Consider the following 17,907-nt stretch of genomic DNA (forward strand, 5'->3'; position numbering starts at 1 on the left):
TTATATCTATAGGCTAAAGTCATAACAGCCTCATGGGCCTGAGGGGAATAGGGGGGACCCATTCGGGAGGCTGCTGAGGCAAAGGAAATTCAGAAAATTTGTGTGTATGTGAAGAAAACACCAATCCAGTAGCGTATCATTAATGGCTGTGGAGGTTGCTGTAGGCATTTACTTCGTACTTCCTGTGATGTTTCCAGTCAAGAAGAGTGGAGGTCAGAGGATAGGATTGTTTTAAAGTTATTTATTTTAAATTATATTAAACAAATTAGATGGTATTATATGAAACAAACAGACAGATTAATTGAATGAAAGGATACGTTAAAAACATTTTGGAGCTGTAGAGGAGTGATGGAAGTTTAACCGGGGAACCATTGCTGTGAATCCAATGGAAAAAGTGTGTATCCAAAGCTGTGGAGTTTCCATTGATGTCATATAAAATGCATATTGGCTTTCCTGGGTTCAGGGGTCAAAATCTTCTGGTGAGTGAGCACTGCACACTTTATGTTGTGGCATCAGCGGAGGGTTTTGAGTGAAAAGCTGTCACAAGAACTATTTTTATACAGGTGTGGAGGAACCACTAAGGGGTCAATTCACTAACGTTTACCGCATGCGATAACACAGTCATGTGACTCATTTGCATAAATTATTGCATGCAGTAAATTAAGTCCAATTAAAAAAATTAAATAAAAAAAATGATTTTGCTATATTTACTGCACAAAAAAAAATTGCCAGTAAATATTGTTTAAAAAGCTCTTTCAATTCACAAACGGACCAGAGAGTAAAAAAGCATGCGATATTTACCACCAGGGTTTTCCTGGTGGTATAATACGTGGTATTTGTCAAAATACAGTATGGGGGGTCAGGGGACTGCCACGCTGTTTTTTGAAAAATACCTGGTTGCTAAGGAGCGGGCCGGGAAGCCAGCTGTGCCATGTCCTTAACAACAGGTGATTCCCATTGACAGCTGGATGTAAAAAAAAAAAAAAACGCCGTCAATTAAAAATGATGAAAAAAAAACCCCAGCATGAGGCTCAGGGCGCGGTGCTCTGTGCCCCAAGCCCACCCTTTTTTTAAGTCACTTAGAGCCTCGGGCTCTAATCATGCTTTAAAGAAGAAAAAAAAAACATTGAGATCCACGCTTCTTGGATTAGGGGGGGAGGCACCCCTGCACCCCATACGAATGGGCCGCCACTGCTGGGCAGGCTAAATTTAGTGTGGCTTTGCTGTGAACAGCAGAGCTGTAGATTACTTGTTAGGTCTGCCCAGGTTTATCCCTAAACCTGGTGTCTGATTGCTTCCGTCTGTTGCTGGAAGAATATTCCAACAATAGAGTGGGGGATCAATCATGAATATTTTTTGGACCTTAGCTAATCTCTGGAAGACTGGCCCAGGAGGTGTAGCTGGGGAGAAGATAAATGTTTGAGAGGATTGATACCCTGGGGCTTCCCCCCTGGGAAGGGCCATGTATGTGTGTGTTCCAAAGAACTACTGTTACTAGGCCACAGCATGTGCTATGGGCTGAGGTCCTAAAGAAAACTTGCCTGAAGAAAGCTTGCCTGTGGAAGCTTGGCCGGAGAGGTGGGGCCCTTTTGCTTGTAGCTCCAGGTGTGGAAATACTTCTTGTGGGTGAGACGCCAGAAGTTTAAGCTGCTTAAAATCGGTGACTTCTCTCATAAGGTCAAAGATTTACTGGCTGTCCCTTTGCTTCAGCATTATTTTGGAGGCTTCTACTGTAGGGCCTAATACTGCTGGGACAAGGCATTTCATGAAACTGTTCTCTAAGATGTGTGTGCCTAGGGTATGCTGCACCCTAAAACCTCCACCTGCATTGTATTCAAGACCTGCAATAAACTTTAAAAGACACCTAGGCCGGAGACTGAGTTTGTCGGTGTGCTACCGGGACTGGAAACAGGGCAGCTAGCCTCTGAACAGGTAAGGGTGATCCAACATATTTCCAGTGGCCCCTCCAGGGGTTATCGCTACATCTACTAATGAATATTATTTAGAAAATTAGAATTAAATATCACTATAGAAAGATATGGATTGATTTGGCATTAAAGTGGTATTAAACCCAAAAACAAAAATGTAAAAAATTTCAGTTTACCAATCCTTAGATGTGTTTCTTTTTTTTGGCTTTTTATCTCTTTATATCACCTGGTCATCCAGCCAGTAACACACTTCCTGTCTTAATGTGTCCGCATTCTGAATGAAGTAGTAAAGCAGACACCTTCGGACAGCAGTTGGGGGAGATGGTAGTGCTAGACTAGCAGATTTACAAGGACTTGACTAACAAATTAAAGCTGATTCCCAGCTAACCACTTCATAAGCAGTTACAGCAAACTGTTTGTTCCCTTTTGGGATAAAGGTATTACAGAAATTATTAAAAGCTGACTACTAGGAAAAAAGCCTAAAAAAAGAAAATTAATACAGTCAACAAATCTAAGGCCGCATACACATGAGCGGAGTGTCCGACAGAAAAAGTACGACGGAAGCTTTTCATCATCTATTCCGATTGTGTATGCCTCATCGGACTTTTTTTTAACGAAAATTCTGACGGACCTAGAAATGCAACATGTTCTAAATATTTCCGACGGAACCAATTCCTATCGGGAAAACCGATCGTCTGTATGCTGTTCCGATGGACCAAAAAACGGCGCATGCTCTAAAGCAAGTACAAGACGGAAGCTATTGGCTACTGGCTACTGGCTACTGAACTTTCTTTTTCTAGTCCCATCGTAAGTGTTGTACATCACCGCGTTCTTGACGGTCGGACTTTGGTTTGACCGTGTGTAGGCAAGACCGCTTGAATGGAATTCCGTCAGAGTTCCGTTGGAGAAACTTTCGGACGTGTACGTGTATGCGGCATTAGAGTTGGTGAATACATTTTTTTTTAAATGTTCATTTTGGGGTTTAATAATGCTTTAAATTTAATTTTGCCTATTTTTTATTATTTCTCTCTATGGCTTCAATGTTTACGGGCTAGAAGACAGAAAGAATTTTTACAATTAAACACCTCATCTGGAATAACAAAGTCAGTAAAAGTTGTAAACTCCTCAATCTCACATCCACTCTCAGCCACCGCCTCTCGCACAATGTTTTCATCAAGTGACAGAACTTGAAACTTTGCCTCGCCGACCAAGTAATAGGAGGCTCCTAAATAATCAGTGATAACTAGATGACCCCCGGGTCTAATCAGAGATACAACGTTCTTCAGGGCAGTTTTAAATTCTTCAGCATTCTTGGAAGCACATATAAGACACGAGGAAACAATCACACAGTCAGTCGGGGGAAGGGAATTTGGCTCTAGAGGATTGGATTTGGTGACATCACACTTCATGAGGGAGACTTTCCTGCGTATCTTCTCTGCCTTCTCCTCCTCTGTGGACCTAGAATTGAGAATAATGTACAGAAAAATATTTTTAAATATATAATTTGCAGTATTTATATGTTTAATACTCTAAAGGTATTCTAAAAAAAAATACCATGTTGAAATTTGTATTTTATCAAAGTATCTTGAAAATCAAAACCCAGTTCTTTAAACAAAGATTTGTGCACTAAATCCAACACTGATAATGGGAAAGCAATATGAATTTATATTGTAACATCATAGGTTTGTTAATGTTACTCCAGAATCAACCTGTGGTAGCCATTGTACCCATTGTTGACTGTGAACTGAACCATTGTTGGTCCGCTGAGTTCACAGAAACAGTGTACAGAGCCAATCTGAGCAGCTCTGTAAAATGTGATCACTGCAATTGATCATTACAGAGATCACACGGTACAGAGCTGTTTGAATCAACACTGTACACTGTGTCTGTGAACAGAGAAGTAACAACTCCATCTCCCTTATCATGTACATCTGAACAATAATCTCTTTAAGTGGTCATAAAGACCTACGTTTTCTTACCTTCATGCGTTATATGCATGAAGGTAAAACATCTTCTGCATACAGCAAACCCCCAGCCCCCCTAATACTAACCTGAACCCCATCTCGATCCAGCAATGTGCAGAAGAGCAGCAGCTTTCCAGGGTCTCTTCCTCCTCATTGGCTTCTAGTACTGTCAATCACAGCCAGTGAGCCAATGAGGAGAGGGAGGGGGCAAGGCCGAGCAGCGCACTGTGTGTGAATGGACACACAGAGCAGTGGCTCCGGAATGAGACTGCTGCTGGAGTGCCCCCATAGCAAGTTGAGGATGAGGATCGGGATGCTTTGTGCAAAAGCACAGCACAGAGCAGGTAAGTATGACATGTTTGTTTTTTGTTTTTTTGTGTTTTTTTATATCTGCCTTTAATATCACTTTACTTCATCCTCCCACTGTACGTTACCTGTACATTGGGCCTTTTAACTTCCCCTTTCTCTGAGACTATTTTATATCTAGTGCACCATTACCAAGCTCCATGGTTTATCCATATTAATACCAGCATGTTTATTCATTCCCCAAAATTGTGGCAAAAATTAGATTATCCTGGGGATGTCTACTTTACAAAAAGGGTCATGTCAGGGATGTTCCTACTGCTCTGGCAATTTTATATGATAAATAAGTAAAGGAAATAGGCTTTTTTTTTTTCAAAACTTTTTCCTGTACATAGTAAGTGCCGATTCACACAGGGGTGGCTTTAAAGTTGTCCGACTTGGCCCCGTACAGCGTGCCTTCAGCGCGGCTTGCAAAACAACTTCTGTATAGAAGTCAATGCAAGCCACTCCGAAGTCGCCCCAAAGTAATACAGGAACCATTTTCTAAGTTGCAGCGACTTGAATCGCTCCCATTAGAACGGATCCATTGCAATGCATGGAGCGCGTCAGGTCGCCCCTGTGTGAACAGGCACAAAAAAACAGTTGTTATTAAATACAGTACCACTAAAAGAAACCACTATCTGTCTCAAAAAATCCAATAAAATTTATTTGGGTAGAGGGTTGCATGACCGAGCAATTGTCAGCTGAACTATCACAGGACTAAAAACAAAAAAAATAGGCCGGAAATGAAGGAATATATACAGTCTGGTATTAAAAGCGGTAATAAACCGCAGTAAAAAAAAAAAAAAACCTTCCCCTGTAAGGCAATGTCATAATGTGCTGGTACGCATTGCATACTAGCACACTATGAGAGCTTAAAGAGCTTAAAACGAACCACTATCACCACTGACAGGGTTTCCATCTTTACTCAGTCTTCCTTCCTGGTTCACGGCCTCCAGCTACATGAGCGGCCAGGGACGCAATGACGTCACTCTCACACATGCCCGTGGGAGCAGTTGCCGGACCTTCAGAGTATATGCACCAGTGACATCACCGGCTGCATGCAGTATGAATATCTCCTAAACAGTGCAGGTTTAGGAGATATTCACAGTATCTATAGGTAAGCCGTTTTATAGGCTTACCTGTAGGTAAAAGTAGCTTACTACCATTTTAGGTGGTTAATTAAAGGTCATTCTATTCTGTTAAGTGTTGGCACATGCCATCAAAGCCTAGGAGAATTATGAACAAGTGCTGTCATACATTTTTATAACAAAAAGGTCATTTCGTTCTAGTGAGTTTTTGTGTGCACAAGTTGATTTGATTTGCACTAATTGATTGGAGCGCATGGTAACAAAGAAGTACTATTGTTTATAAGAGCACACAAATAGTCTTTGTTTAAAAAAGATTTATTAAAAACACACAGACTTTGTGCATTGTTGGATTTTTGATATAAAGATGATGCAATCGTTTTCTGAGATGATTCTTTATTAGAGGTGAAACGGGTACTTTATTGTCACCAAAACACAAGATTTTTTTTCAGTTCAGGTTATCACATATTGTTATTTTGGAAGCACAGTAAGAGGTTAATCAGTTTCATATATGTTTTATTAAAAGTGCAAGGTATTACCATGTACAGTATCTCACAAAAGTGAGTACACCCCTCACATTTTTGGAAATATATTATTCTATCTTTTCATGTGACAACACAAAAGAAATGACACTTTGCTACAATGTAAAGTAGTGAGTGTACAGCTTGTATAACAGTGTAAATTTGCTGTTCCCTCAAAATAACTCAACACACAGCCATTAATGTCTAAACTGCTGGCAACACAAGTGAGTACACCCCAAAGTGAAAAATCAGAAAATCGAAAATTTAGACATTCGAAATCCGAAAATTTGGAAATTCGGAAATCTGAAAATTTGAAAATCCAAAAAAAGAACCGCATATCCAAAAATAAGAATGAAAATCTAAAAATTTGATAATCTGAAATAATAACTAACTAATAATAACTAACTATAAAATTTTAGGTATTGGAATTTCCTTTCAAATTTGGCTGTTAGTGAACGTAACAAATATGAATTTATCTGAATAATGAATGCCGCATCTAAACAAATGGAATGTAATGAATTCATAATAATAAATAATAATAATAAAAAGTTTTTATTATTATTATTATTATTTATTTATTATTATTAATTCATTACATTCCATTTGTTTAGATACGGCATTCATTATTTTGTAGCAAAGTGTCATTTCTTCAGTGTTGTCACGTGAAAAGATAGAATAAAATATTTATAAAAATGTGAGGGGTGTACTCACTTTTGTGAAATACTGCACATAGGTTTTGTATATATGTTTGCAATGTGAATTTGCAGCGTGTAACACCAAAGGTATCATATTTTCTGTGCTGTATATACACCTTGGTTATAGCTAGGGGTATGATTGATTATGGCATCTTTATAAGTAAGCTGAAATCCATTCATACAGCTATATACAGTATATACACTATATTACCAAACGTATTGGGACGCCTGCCTTTACACTCACATGAACTTTAATGGTATCCCAGTCTTATGCCCTGTACACACGGTCGGATTTTCCAACGGAAAATGTGTGATAGGACCTTGTTGTCAGAAAATTCCGACCGTGTGTAGGCTCCATCACACATTTTCCGTCGGAATTTCCGACACACAAAGTTTGAGAGCTTGCCATAAAATTTTCCGACAACAAAATCCGTTGTCGGAAATTCCGATTGCAAATCCGACGCACAAAGTGCCACGCATGCACAGAATAAATAAAGAGATGAAAGCTATTGGCTACTGCCCCGTTTATGGTCCCGATGTACGTGTTTTACATCACCGCGTTTAGATCGGATTTTCAGAAAACTTTGTGTGACCGTGTGTATGCAAGACAAGTTTGAGCCAAAATCCGTTGGAAAAAATCCATGGATTTTGTTGTCGGAATGTCCGACCGTGTGTACAGGGCATAAGTCCGTAGAGTTCAGTATTGAGTTGGTCCACCCTTTGCAGCTATAACAGCTTCAACTCTTCTGGGAAGGCTGTCCACAGGGTTTAGGAGTGTATCTATGGGAATGTTTGACCATTTATCCAGAAGTGCATTTGTGAGGTCAGGCACTGATGATGGACGAGAAGGCTTGGCTCGCAGTCTCAGCCCAAAGGTTTTCTGTCGGGTTGAGGTCAGGATTCTGTGCAGGGCAGTCAAGTTCCTCCACCCCAAACTCACTCATCCATGTCTTTATATACCTTGCTTTGCACACTGGTCCAAACCATTTGGTGGAGGGGGATTATAATGTGGGGTTGTTTTTCAGGGGTTGGGCTTAGCCCCTTAGTTCCAGGGAGGGAAACTATGAAAGCGTCAGCATACCAAAACATTTTGGACAATTTCATTCTCCCAACTTTCTGGGAACAGTTTGGGAATGGTCCCTTCCTGTTCCAACATGACTGCGTATCAGTGCACAAAGCAAGGTCCATAAAGACATGGATGAGCGAGTTTGGGGTGGAGGAACTTGACTGGCCTGCACAGAGTCCTGACATCAACCCGATAGAACACTTTTGGTTGAATTAGAGCGGAGACTGCGAGTGAGACTTTCTCGTCCACATCAGTGCCTGACCTCACAAATGCGCTTCTGGAAGAATATTCAAACATTCCCATAGACACATTCCTAAACCCTGCGGACAGCCTTCCCAGAAGAGTTGAAGCTGTTATAGCAGCAAAGGGTGGCCAACTCAAAATTGAACATAACATTGACTTCTGATATCAGAAGTGCTTATTATGACTCGTGGGGATTTTACAACTAGTCAGAAAATCTACACACAACCCCATCCAAGCTCGTTCTGTGCAGAAACAGAATTGTCAAGGTGAGTCAACACTTGCTGCATCCGCCATAAGACCTCCGCTTCCATAGATACAGGTGGAGATGGACAAAGCACATTGTTACTCTGCCCCATTTCTGACACTTCAGCCCGGATTTCAGGCTGTTGGCTGGTACTTCTGGATAGCCCCAGGTAAAAGGAGCCCAGCCCTGCAGCTGAACAGAATTTAGCAGCCTTCTGTAGGTGATCTCCAGCTCCCCTTCCTGAATGGCCAGAAGCTCCATATCTTCCATTGCCCAGTGCACTTTCACGATGTTCAGTATCTCGTCTCTGTAATCCATGATTTCCTCCAACCACCACTCCAGACCGTTACCAAAGTTACAACAGTCTCAGGCCGCTGTAGCCAAAGCCTTCCGTTAGGCTTCCTTTTGCTATCCAAGGGCACACTTGGGCTACATGCCACCGGAGGGCTCTGTAGCTCTCAACTAGCCACATCTTTGCCCAGACCAGCCTGCTTAGCTCAGCTGTCCACTCCTCGTGTGTTTTTTCTCCCAAAAACAGCACCCGCAATTCATACTGCAACCAGTACCTTTCCTGGATGGAGGGGAGAATTTTTCCCTGGTAGCACTGCTCATGGGCTAGCGCTTTCTTCCAGAGTTCCCAGCGGATAGAGTTATACCATCCCAGCGGGAGGCAATGGTTCTCTATGCTGTATCCGCATCTCTCACAACCACCTTCCAAATTCCTCTTCCATGGCGGCTGGTATCTGTACCTTTCCTCTTCTGCTATGTCTCAAGACGTTGCCATCCCCAGAGTGTAAAGTGTCAAACTATATTAAATGAAAGGGATTATGGGTTGAGGAAAAGAAACTCCTGAATTTTTTTTTATTAAGTTCTAAAAACTATTTTTCATGATTGTACCACAAATTATCTAAAACTCTTTATAACTCTTTATTTTTATGTTTTGTAGTCAGATCTGATTCTTCAGGGGAGGGAAAATATGTAGTACAGAAAATAATTTATTTGTAAGAGGTCTAATCAATCTGGAAACAATATAAAAGTTACAGTACTTAAGTGTATGTCTTTTATTGACATTACATTATAAAAATACATGACAAATATCAGATATACATAACTGATACAGTGTTTGAGGGCCAACATGTACATTTACCATAAATTAAATTATATTGTTACAACGTCATCATTTAAAATGAAACAACTCTGACATTTCAGCACAAACAATAAGGTTTAAGGTAACAATTACTTACAAAGGATGCATCCATACAAGTAGGTTAAGTATGTCCTCCTAAATTGACACAAGGACCAGCTCAGGATATAAAATAGATGGTAGAACCAAACACTTCTCCTGGTGGTGGGGCAGGATTTATGAGGGATTTTAAAGGGAGACAGAAGGCAAGGGCACGTAGTCTGTGTATTTCCATCTATTATCGGTATGATATAGGGGACATTATCCGGTCCAAGTAAGGTGGTCTTTGCCTGTTTATTATCTGGGCTGCCTATCTCTATATTGCTCTGTTTTATGATATCCAACCTGAGTTCTTTGAAATAACCCCCACAGGCATGTCACTCCTGTTTTGGAGAGGACTTTCTTCCTTATAATCCTATCCTCCTATCAATCCTTCCTTGTTTTTGGGGAAATGTGCGATTCTCCCATCTATGGTATCTCCTTAGGTGGTCCTTGTATCAAATTAATGGTGACATACTTAAACTTACTTCTGTGGATGCACACTTTGTAAGTAATTATTATCTTAAAGCTCACTGATCTTACATTTAAAATGATGGAGCTGTAACAAAAGTCACAGTTGTTGCAGTATTGAATTTATTATGATGAGTTGTAGCAATTTTTATGTATTTATGGAAAATTACATGGTGGCACTCAAACATTATATCCATCTGATGTTATGTGAATTTGTATGTACTCTTGTGATGTATACACAATATTTGTCAAAAAAGAACTAATGTAAGCTATATGTCATTTTCCAGATAGATTAGTCTTCTGACATATAGATTCACTTCTGTACTACATAGTCGCGCTGTTCTGAAGAATACGGGTTTTAAATACAACGTAATTTGTGGTCCACAAATGTCAGAATTATGGCTCAACTTTTGTATGCTGTATATTAAGTAATAAATATCTAAGGCTGCTGCTTTTAAGATATTTTTGATATGGACTTCAATTTTGTACATACAATAAAATTGTGAGAACTAAAAAAATATATCAAGAGTTCCTTTTCCTCAAGCACCAAAAATCCCTTTCTTTAATATATTTTGATGTCTACCTATGGCTAGTGCTTGTCTAAAATTTAGATATCAGCTTATTTTGCCAAGCTTAAAGTGATTGTAAAGTCTTGATTTAAAAAATAAAATAAAAATAACAAACATGTTATACTTACCTCCTCTGTGCAGTTTTGCACAGAGCAGCCTGGGTTCTCCTTTTCTCAGGTCCCTCTTTGCTACTCCTGGCCCCTCCCTCCTATCGAGTGCCCCCTCAGCCAGCAGCTTTCTATGGGGGAACCCAAGCTGAGTCAGAGCTCTGTGTGTCCATTCAGATATGGAGCCCGAACTGGCCCCCGCCCCTTTCTCCCCTGATTGGCTGACTGACTTTTATTGACAGCCATGGGAACCAATAGCGCAGCTGCTGTTTCTCAGCCAATCAGGAGGAGTGTCCCGGATGGCTTAGACATTTGCAGACATCGCTGGAGAGAGAAGGGGCTCAGGTAAGTAATTAGGGGGGTGCTGGGGAGGCTGCTACACACAGAAGGTTTATTATCTTAATGCATAGAATGCATTAAGATAAAAAAGACCTTCTGCCTTACAACTACAAATTCTTCCCCACCCATACTCCCGTGGCAGGTGCCCTCACTACACATATGTAGACAGCCAAAAGCAAGAAAATATGTAACAATGGCACCACAAAAGAGTTCCTCCCTTCTGCCAATTTGCTGAAAATTTGAATTATTGGAAACTTCACTTGTAACATAATCTGTCATGAAAAACCACATAAAGCAAATTAATTGCCAAGTTAAAAATATGACAGCTTTGTCCATGTATGCCTAAAGACTGCTGCCCCAACTTCTAAAATGTATGATATTAAACCAGTGATTAATACTTTTACATTGTGGGGGAGATTTTTTAAAACTGATGCTCACAGAATCTGGTGCAGCTGTGCATAGTAACCAAGCAGTCGCCAGGTTTTATTGGCAAAGTCTAATTGAACAAGCTTAAAGGGGTTGTAAACCCTCGTGTTTTTTCACCTTAATGCATCCTATGCGCTGGCGCGGGCACCGGGGGGCGGGGCCGAGTCGGGCATTCGTGTCTATGGACGCAAATGCTGGACTCTGGAGCGTGCCTGCACGGTAACCCTCCCGGGAAAGCGCTCGTCCTAGGGGGTTATCTGATGTGGGGAGAAGCCACGAGAGCTGCCGGGGGGACCCCAGAAGAGGAGGATGGGGGCCACCCTGTGCAAAACGAATTGCACAGTGGAGGTAAGTATGACATGTTTGTTATTTAAAAAACAAAAAAAAACAAAGCCTTACAATCACTTTAAATTAGAAGCTGATTGGTTACTATGCACAGCTGCACCAGATTCTGGGTGCACCAGTTTTATTAAAACTACTCCTGTATATAACTTATCATATCAACTGTCTATGTGACAAGACAGGACAAAGAGGAAGCTGCAGGTCCAGATTTGGGGGAATAATTTAAAATCTTTTAATAAAATACACACAGATTTTTTATCGAATTGACAGAAATAAACAACTCTTTTGGAGAGTCAGACTCATGTGAACTCATCGATATCTAGTGCACATTAATAGATGTTTAGTACATACCTGTGTTTTTCAATGTCACAGACATATTTTAGGTATTTGGACCAATCGTAGGCGTCCTTATCACCTTTTATCCATTTCTCTATTTCCTTCAGGTTGCCTTCTAAATAATCTGTAAGGTATATCTGCTTGAAGTTTTCACAAGCAGACAAAATAAAATATATAGTGGGACCAGAACCAAACTCTATAAGACTATTGCCTTCCACGCGACCTAAAAAAGAAATCAAATATTTTCACAGTTTTAAATGGCATGTAAATCCTAACAAAGAAGTTATACTATTTGGTCCCTTATGGTCTGTTATACCATTAAATATTTTTATATCTGTTTGTTAAATGCAAAAAATGCCTGCTGATCTTTTAGGAAAATTTGACAGCTGATAACTTCCTGTGCTCTCTGCCTTAGCTGCATTCTTATGCCCCGTACACACGATCGGACATTGATCGGACATTCCGACCACAAAATCTGTCGGATTTTTTCCAACAGATTTTGTGCCAAACTTGTCTTGCATACACACGGTCGCACAAAATTGTCGGAAAATCCGATCGTTCTGAACACGGTGACGTAAAACACGTACGTCGGGACTATAAACGGGGCAGTAGCCAATAGCTTTCGTCTCTTAATTTATTCAGAGCATACATGGCACTTTGTGCGTCGGATTTGTGTACACACAATCGGTATTTAAACAATCAGATTTTGTTGTCGGGAAAATTTTATATCCTGCTCTCAAACTTTGTGTCGGAAATTCCGATGGAAAAAGTCAGATGGAGCCCACACTCACGATCAGAATTTCCGACAACACAATCCGATCACACTTTTTCTGTTGGAAAATCCGACCGTGTGCAGGGCATTATCATTGTTTTTAACTGAGGACTACAGAACTGCTCCCCTCTATGTTTTGGAGAATAAGTGCAGGTTCACACAGCGCGCTCTGTGAGATTACATGTGATTCATACCACACTGCAGTGCAAATCACATTTGATGTCCGTGTGATGCAATTTCAGACATACAGATTGTATGGCTGATATCGCATCGCATTCGGACCAAACTCGCACAGGACCCTTTTTTTGGTCTGCACCAGAATTGGATCGCATGGATTCATGTCTGAACAGTCAGTTGGCAGTGCGATGTGTGAGCTGAAATGGGGGTGTCATTAACAATGTATTGACACCCGCGGCAGTTCGCATATAGCAGTATAAACTGCAGTGCGAGTCGAGTGCGATGCGGGAACCCGCAATGGATTTGCAGTGTTTCCGCATCGCACAAGTGTGAACCGAGCCTAAGAGTGTGACAGAACCGCCCCAGCACCCCGCTTGAGTGCTTCTGTCAGTATACCGCTTCCTTCCATCTGAACATGGATACCAGATATTATAGCCGCATAGCATACAAGACTAGCTAACAAATAGCCAGTTAAACATGGGACAGACATGCTTAGCAGAAAACACATAACACCTTAATAAATGGACAATAGCAGGAGACCACCAGCAACAGACTGCCCAGCTCCTACATTGGAGTACATGAAACAGAGATCAATGTGACCAGCTCTTTCAATGAACATGTATAGTTCAGAATCAAACAAACCAGGACTAGTCTTCAAATATTTCTTGAGAGATATTGTTGATAAATATTACTGTCCCATTTGAAGTAATCCAAACCTCTATCTCAGTATCCATTAAGTAGTTGCCCCTCATTTTCTCATTCCCCCTCGACCCCTAATAGACACATGGTGACTTACACATAAGAGATGCTTGGGGGGCTGAACCAGGAGTATCCTAACCTCTCTAAGGTAAGCTGGGCTCCACGGCCCACCGCCCAAAGTGACTCCCGTCAAATCTCTCCCCTTCCAGCAGGAGACTAACACAGGACGTGACCCCAGATGGGTTGACTTCAAAGTTAGTCTGTAGATCCAGTCCCCCAATGCCTGTACCCACACAGTACCCCAAACAAATTTTTCCGAACAGAGCATTACTCACCCAGCCAACCTCTGCCTCTCTCATATAACATACCCACCGCTGGGGAGATGTGCGGACTGACCCTTCTTCCTGGAGTCCTTTCAGCCACTGGAAAGAAGAGAGGGTGGCTCGGATCACTCTGTCATGCTGTTGGGGATTTGGTTGACTGCCAGGCATCCCTAGAGTATACAAGTGAAGACCGTAGTCCCATCCACTTTTGCTAGATGAAAATCCCCCAGTGCTAACATCCTCCTGTCCCAATGCCAGACCTTTTTCTAAGGTTGTGTCAATGGAGACTGCAGTCCCATCCACTACCACAGGAAATCCACCTTTAGTTAGTTGTGGGCAGAGGCCATCAGCACTCTGCTCTGTTGCAAGCTCCTCTGCTGGGTTGGTGTCATCATTCTGGGGCACCATCTGCTTCTGGGAAGAGAAGCCAGCTGCTCCATCTCCCTTATCCTTATCTGGCTTCTGGAACAACATTTCTCTGGTACTGTCTTCCAAGTGCATGGATCCTGGCTGGGGAGGATAGACAGTTTCCTCCACCCTGGCGGACTTGTGGGGAGCGAGGATGAACACCTCCTCTACCTTCTCCCCCCTGATCCTGATTTGCTGCTGGGGAGTGACCATCATCTTCTCACCCTGGGGCTTCCAGAACTGCCACAGGTGTGGGGCAGAGGTCCTAGACCCTCTGTCCTGTTGCCAGTACTTCAGCTAGAGAAGTTTGTTGTAACTCCACAGATGCTGATGGCAGGAAATCCCATGTCCCTGTCAATGGTGTGGGAGAAAGACTGGCTGCCTCTTATCTCAGGAAGGCTGAAGTTGCTGTTGGTGCTGGGTAGAGCTCAGTGATTTTCTGCCCTGATGCCAGCTCTTCTGCTGGAGGCTCACCAGGTTGTTCTTCCTCAGCAGAATAGTCTTTTAAATCCCCAATCTCTGGATTTGCTTAAAATCCAGGGCACGGGCTGGCGGCACCTAGGCCCAGTGCCAGCATTTTGGCAGGTCACTCATAATCTATAACATCCTCCAATGAGAAATCAATGAAATCCATGTTTTCTGTGATCTGTGGCTGGGGAGATGAGCCGAGTGCTCCATCTCCCATACCCTTATCCGGCAGTTGGACAGACGCATTTCTCCATCCAAGCTCGCCATGTGCAGAAACAGAATTGCCAAGGTGAGTCAACACTTGCTGTATCCACCATAAGACCTCCGCTTCCATAGCTGCGGGTGGAGATGGGCAAAGCACATTGTTACTCTGCCCCATTGCCGACACTTCAGCTGGGATTTCAGGACTGTCGGCTGGTACTTCTGGATAGCCCCAGGCAAAAGGAGCCCATCCCTGCAGCTGAACAGAGTTTAGCAGCCGCCTGTAGGTGATCTCCAGCTCCCATTCCTGAACGGCCAGAAGCTCCATATCCTCCATTGCCCAGCGCACTTTTGAGATGTTCAGTATCTCGTCTCTGTAATTCATGATTTCCTCAAACCACCACTCCAGACCCAAAGTTAGGGCCCCCTGACAGCTTCCTGTACCACAGTCCCAGGCCGCTGTAGCCAAAGCCCTCCATTGGGCTGTCATTTGCTATCCAAGGGCACACTTGGGCTACATACCACCGGAGGGCTCTGTAGCTCTCATCCAACCACATCTCTGCCCAGACCAGCCTGCTTAGCTCAGCTGTCCACTCCTTGTGTGTTTTTTCTCCCAAAAACAGCACCTGCAATCCATACTGCGACCAGTACCTTTCCTGGATGGAGGGGAGAATTTTTCCCTGGTGGCACTGCTCACGGGCTAGCGCTTTTTTCCAGAGTTCCCAGCGGACAGAGTTATACCATCCCAGCAGGACCTGTGTTGGCACTGGTCCTCTATGCTGTATCCGCATCTCTCGCAACAACCTTCCAAATTCCTCTTCCATTGCCACTGGTATCTGTACCTTTCCTCTTCTGCTATCTGGACCTTGGATCCCGGTGAAGGTTTGGATGTCCCAGACTGCAGGAAGCATCCCACCGCTTTTCACCAATGTGCCGTCCCAGCACCCCACTTGAGTTCTTCCGTCAGTATACTGCTTTCTCCATTCTGAACATAGATACCAGATATAGCTGCATAGCATACAAGACTAGCCAACAAAAAGCTTGTATGAGAACTGGAACACTTTATTGAACAAACTCACATAGAATTTATATATCATACAATCAGGTCAGTGGTTGATTATATAACAATAACAACACAAACTGTATACAGTAAGCTAATTAAACAACTAGCCACCTACCCTGTTTCCCCGAAAATAAGACCTAGCGTGATTGTCGGCGATGGCTGCAATATAAGCCCTACCCCCCAAATAAGGCCTACCCTGTTTCCCCGAAAATAGGCCCTACCCTGAAAAGAAGACCTACAAGGACTTTAACTAGGGTTTATTTGGGGGGTAGGGCTTATATTGCAGCCATCACTGACAATCACGCTAGGCCTTATTTTCGGGGAAACAGGGTAAGTGACTCACACAGAAAATGTTGTGATTAATAAGACAATAGGTGGCCCACTTAACAATTAACCATGGGGCAGACAAGCTTAGCAGAAAACACAACACGTTATTAAACAGATAATAGCAGGAGACCAGCAGCAACAGACTGTCCGGCTCTTACATTGGAATACTTGAAACAGAGATCAATGTGACCAGCTCTTTCAATGAACATGTATAGTTTAGAATCAAACAAACCAGGGTATTGTTCATAAATATTACTGTAGAATTTGAAGTACTCCAAACCATATTCTCAGTGTCCATTAAGTAGTTGCCCTTAATTTTCTCGGTCACCCTGTGCTCCTAATAGACACAGGGTCACTTACACATAAAAGAGAGGCCTTGGGAGCTGAATCTCCCGTCACAAAGAGAGGCAGATTTTATTGTGGCACTTGGTTACCCCTGTTGTTCTCCCATGGCTTTATACAGCTACCAGTAGCCAAGAGGAAAAGCCTTGTGTTAGCTCTTGGAAAAGCCTGCACAGAGATTTCTCTCCCACCCTAGTGATGCTATTGGTGTCCAATAATCATGTAATAATGCTGTCATATAGAAGGAAGATGATTAAGTTGCATGCTCCCCTGCATTTGGTTGTACAGTATATGGTATTTTTCTTTATTTCTGGTAAAGCCAGCATCAGTGTAAACCTGTTGCTTTACCTTGAATGGGCAAAGAAACATGCTATAAAAATGGCCTTGTCTGACTCCCTGTGCACCCAGTGTAGGCAGGCATATTATGGAGGCGCTGCTAAAAAGTGTGGACTGTTTGACTTTCTGTGTACCCAAAAATATACACGGGGTTGATTTACTAAAACTGGAGAGTGCAAAATCTGGTGCAGCTCTGCATAGAAACCAGCTTCCTGACAATCAACTCCAGTGATGAGGGAGGGAGGGGCAGGGCTGAGTCCCTTTGTTTGTGTCAATGGACGCAGTAGAAGGGTTTGGGAGCAAGCACGCATGAGTGCCCCAATGGGATGCGCCTTCCCGTGAAGGGACTGAACAGAAAGCAGGAGCCAGGAGCTCCAGCTGGGGATCCAAGAAGAGGAGGTTCGGGGTAATTCTGCGCAATTTCTTTTGCACAGGGCAGGTAAGTATAGAGTTGTTTGTTATTTTAAAAAAAATCCTTTACAATCACTTTAATTGAACAAGCTGGAGTTATAAGCTGATTGGCTACCATGCATGGCTGCACCGAGTTATTATTTCTCCAATTTTACAAAATCAACCCCACAGTGTTTTTTCCATTTATGACCAACGTGAAATTTTGCTATGGTCAAATCTGCATGAATATATTCCGGTAAATTGACTATTTGCAATAATTGATAAAGACTCCACATTTGACTCTTTTTTTTACTTTTTCACAAATGAAATCACTAATTTTTAACATATGCTCCTAACTTACATTTTTCAGCAGTTTATGGTAAATTTTCTCATATGCCATTTTTTTCAGTATGCATAAGGTCCCTTTCACACTGGTGGAGTCCACCAGTAGATCCACCTGCTCAGCAGGGGATCTCTCCGCTGATCCCTGCTGAGCAG

At 42.3% G+C, this 17,907-nt stretch overlaps 1 protein-coding gene across 1 annotated transcript in view; it reads right to left on the minus strand.

Moving 5' to 3' along the window:
- Positions 1–221: 221 nt before the first annotated feature.
- Positions 222–17,907, minus strand: part of LOC141111099 (nicotinamide N-methyltransferase-like) — a 47,112-nt gene continuing 29,426 nt past the window's right edge. The window contains exons 3-4 of the mRNA XM_073603114.1: positions 11,919–12,126; positions 222–3,386 (exon numbers count right to left, since the gene is read on the minus strand). Coding sequence (XP_073459215.1) covers positions 2,966–3,386; positions 11,919–12,126 — 629 coding nt within the window. The 3' untranslated portion in view covers positions 222–2,965. The remainder of the gene's footprint in view (positions 3,387–11,918; positions 12,127–17,907) is intronic.

Source organism: Aquarana catesbeiana, linkage group LG10 (assembly GCF_042186555.1).
Source record: "Aquarana catesbeiana isolate 2022-GZ linkage group LG10, ASM4218655v1, whole genome shotgun sequence".
Classification (NCBI taxonomy): Eukaryota; Metazoa; Chordata; class Amphibia; order Anura; family Ranidae; genus Aquarana; species Aquarana catesbeiana.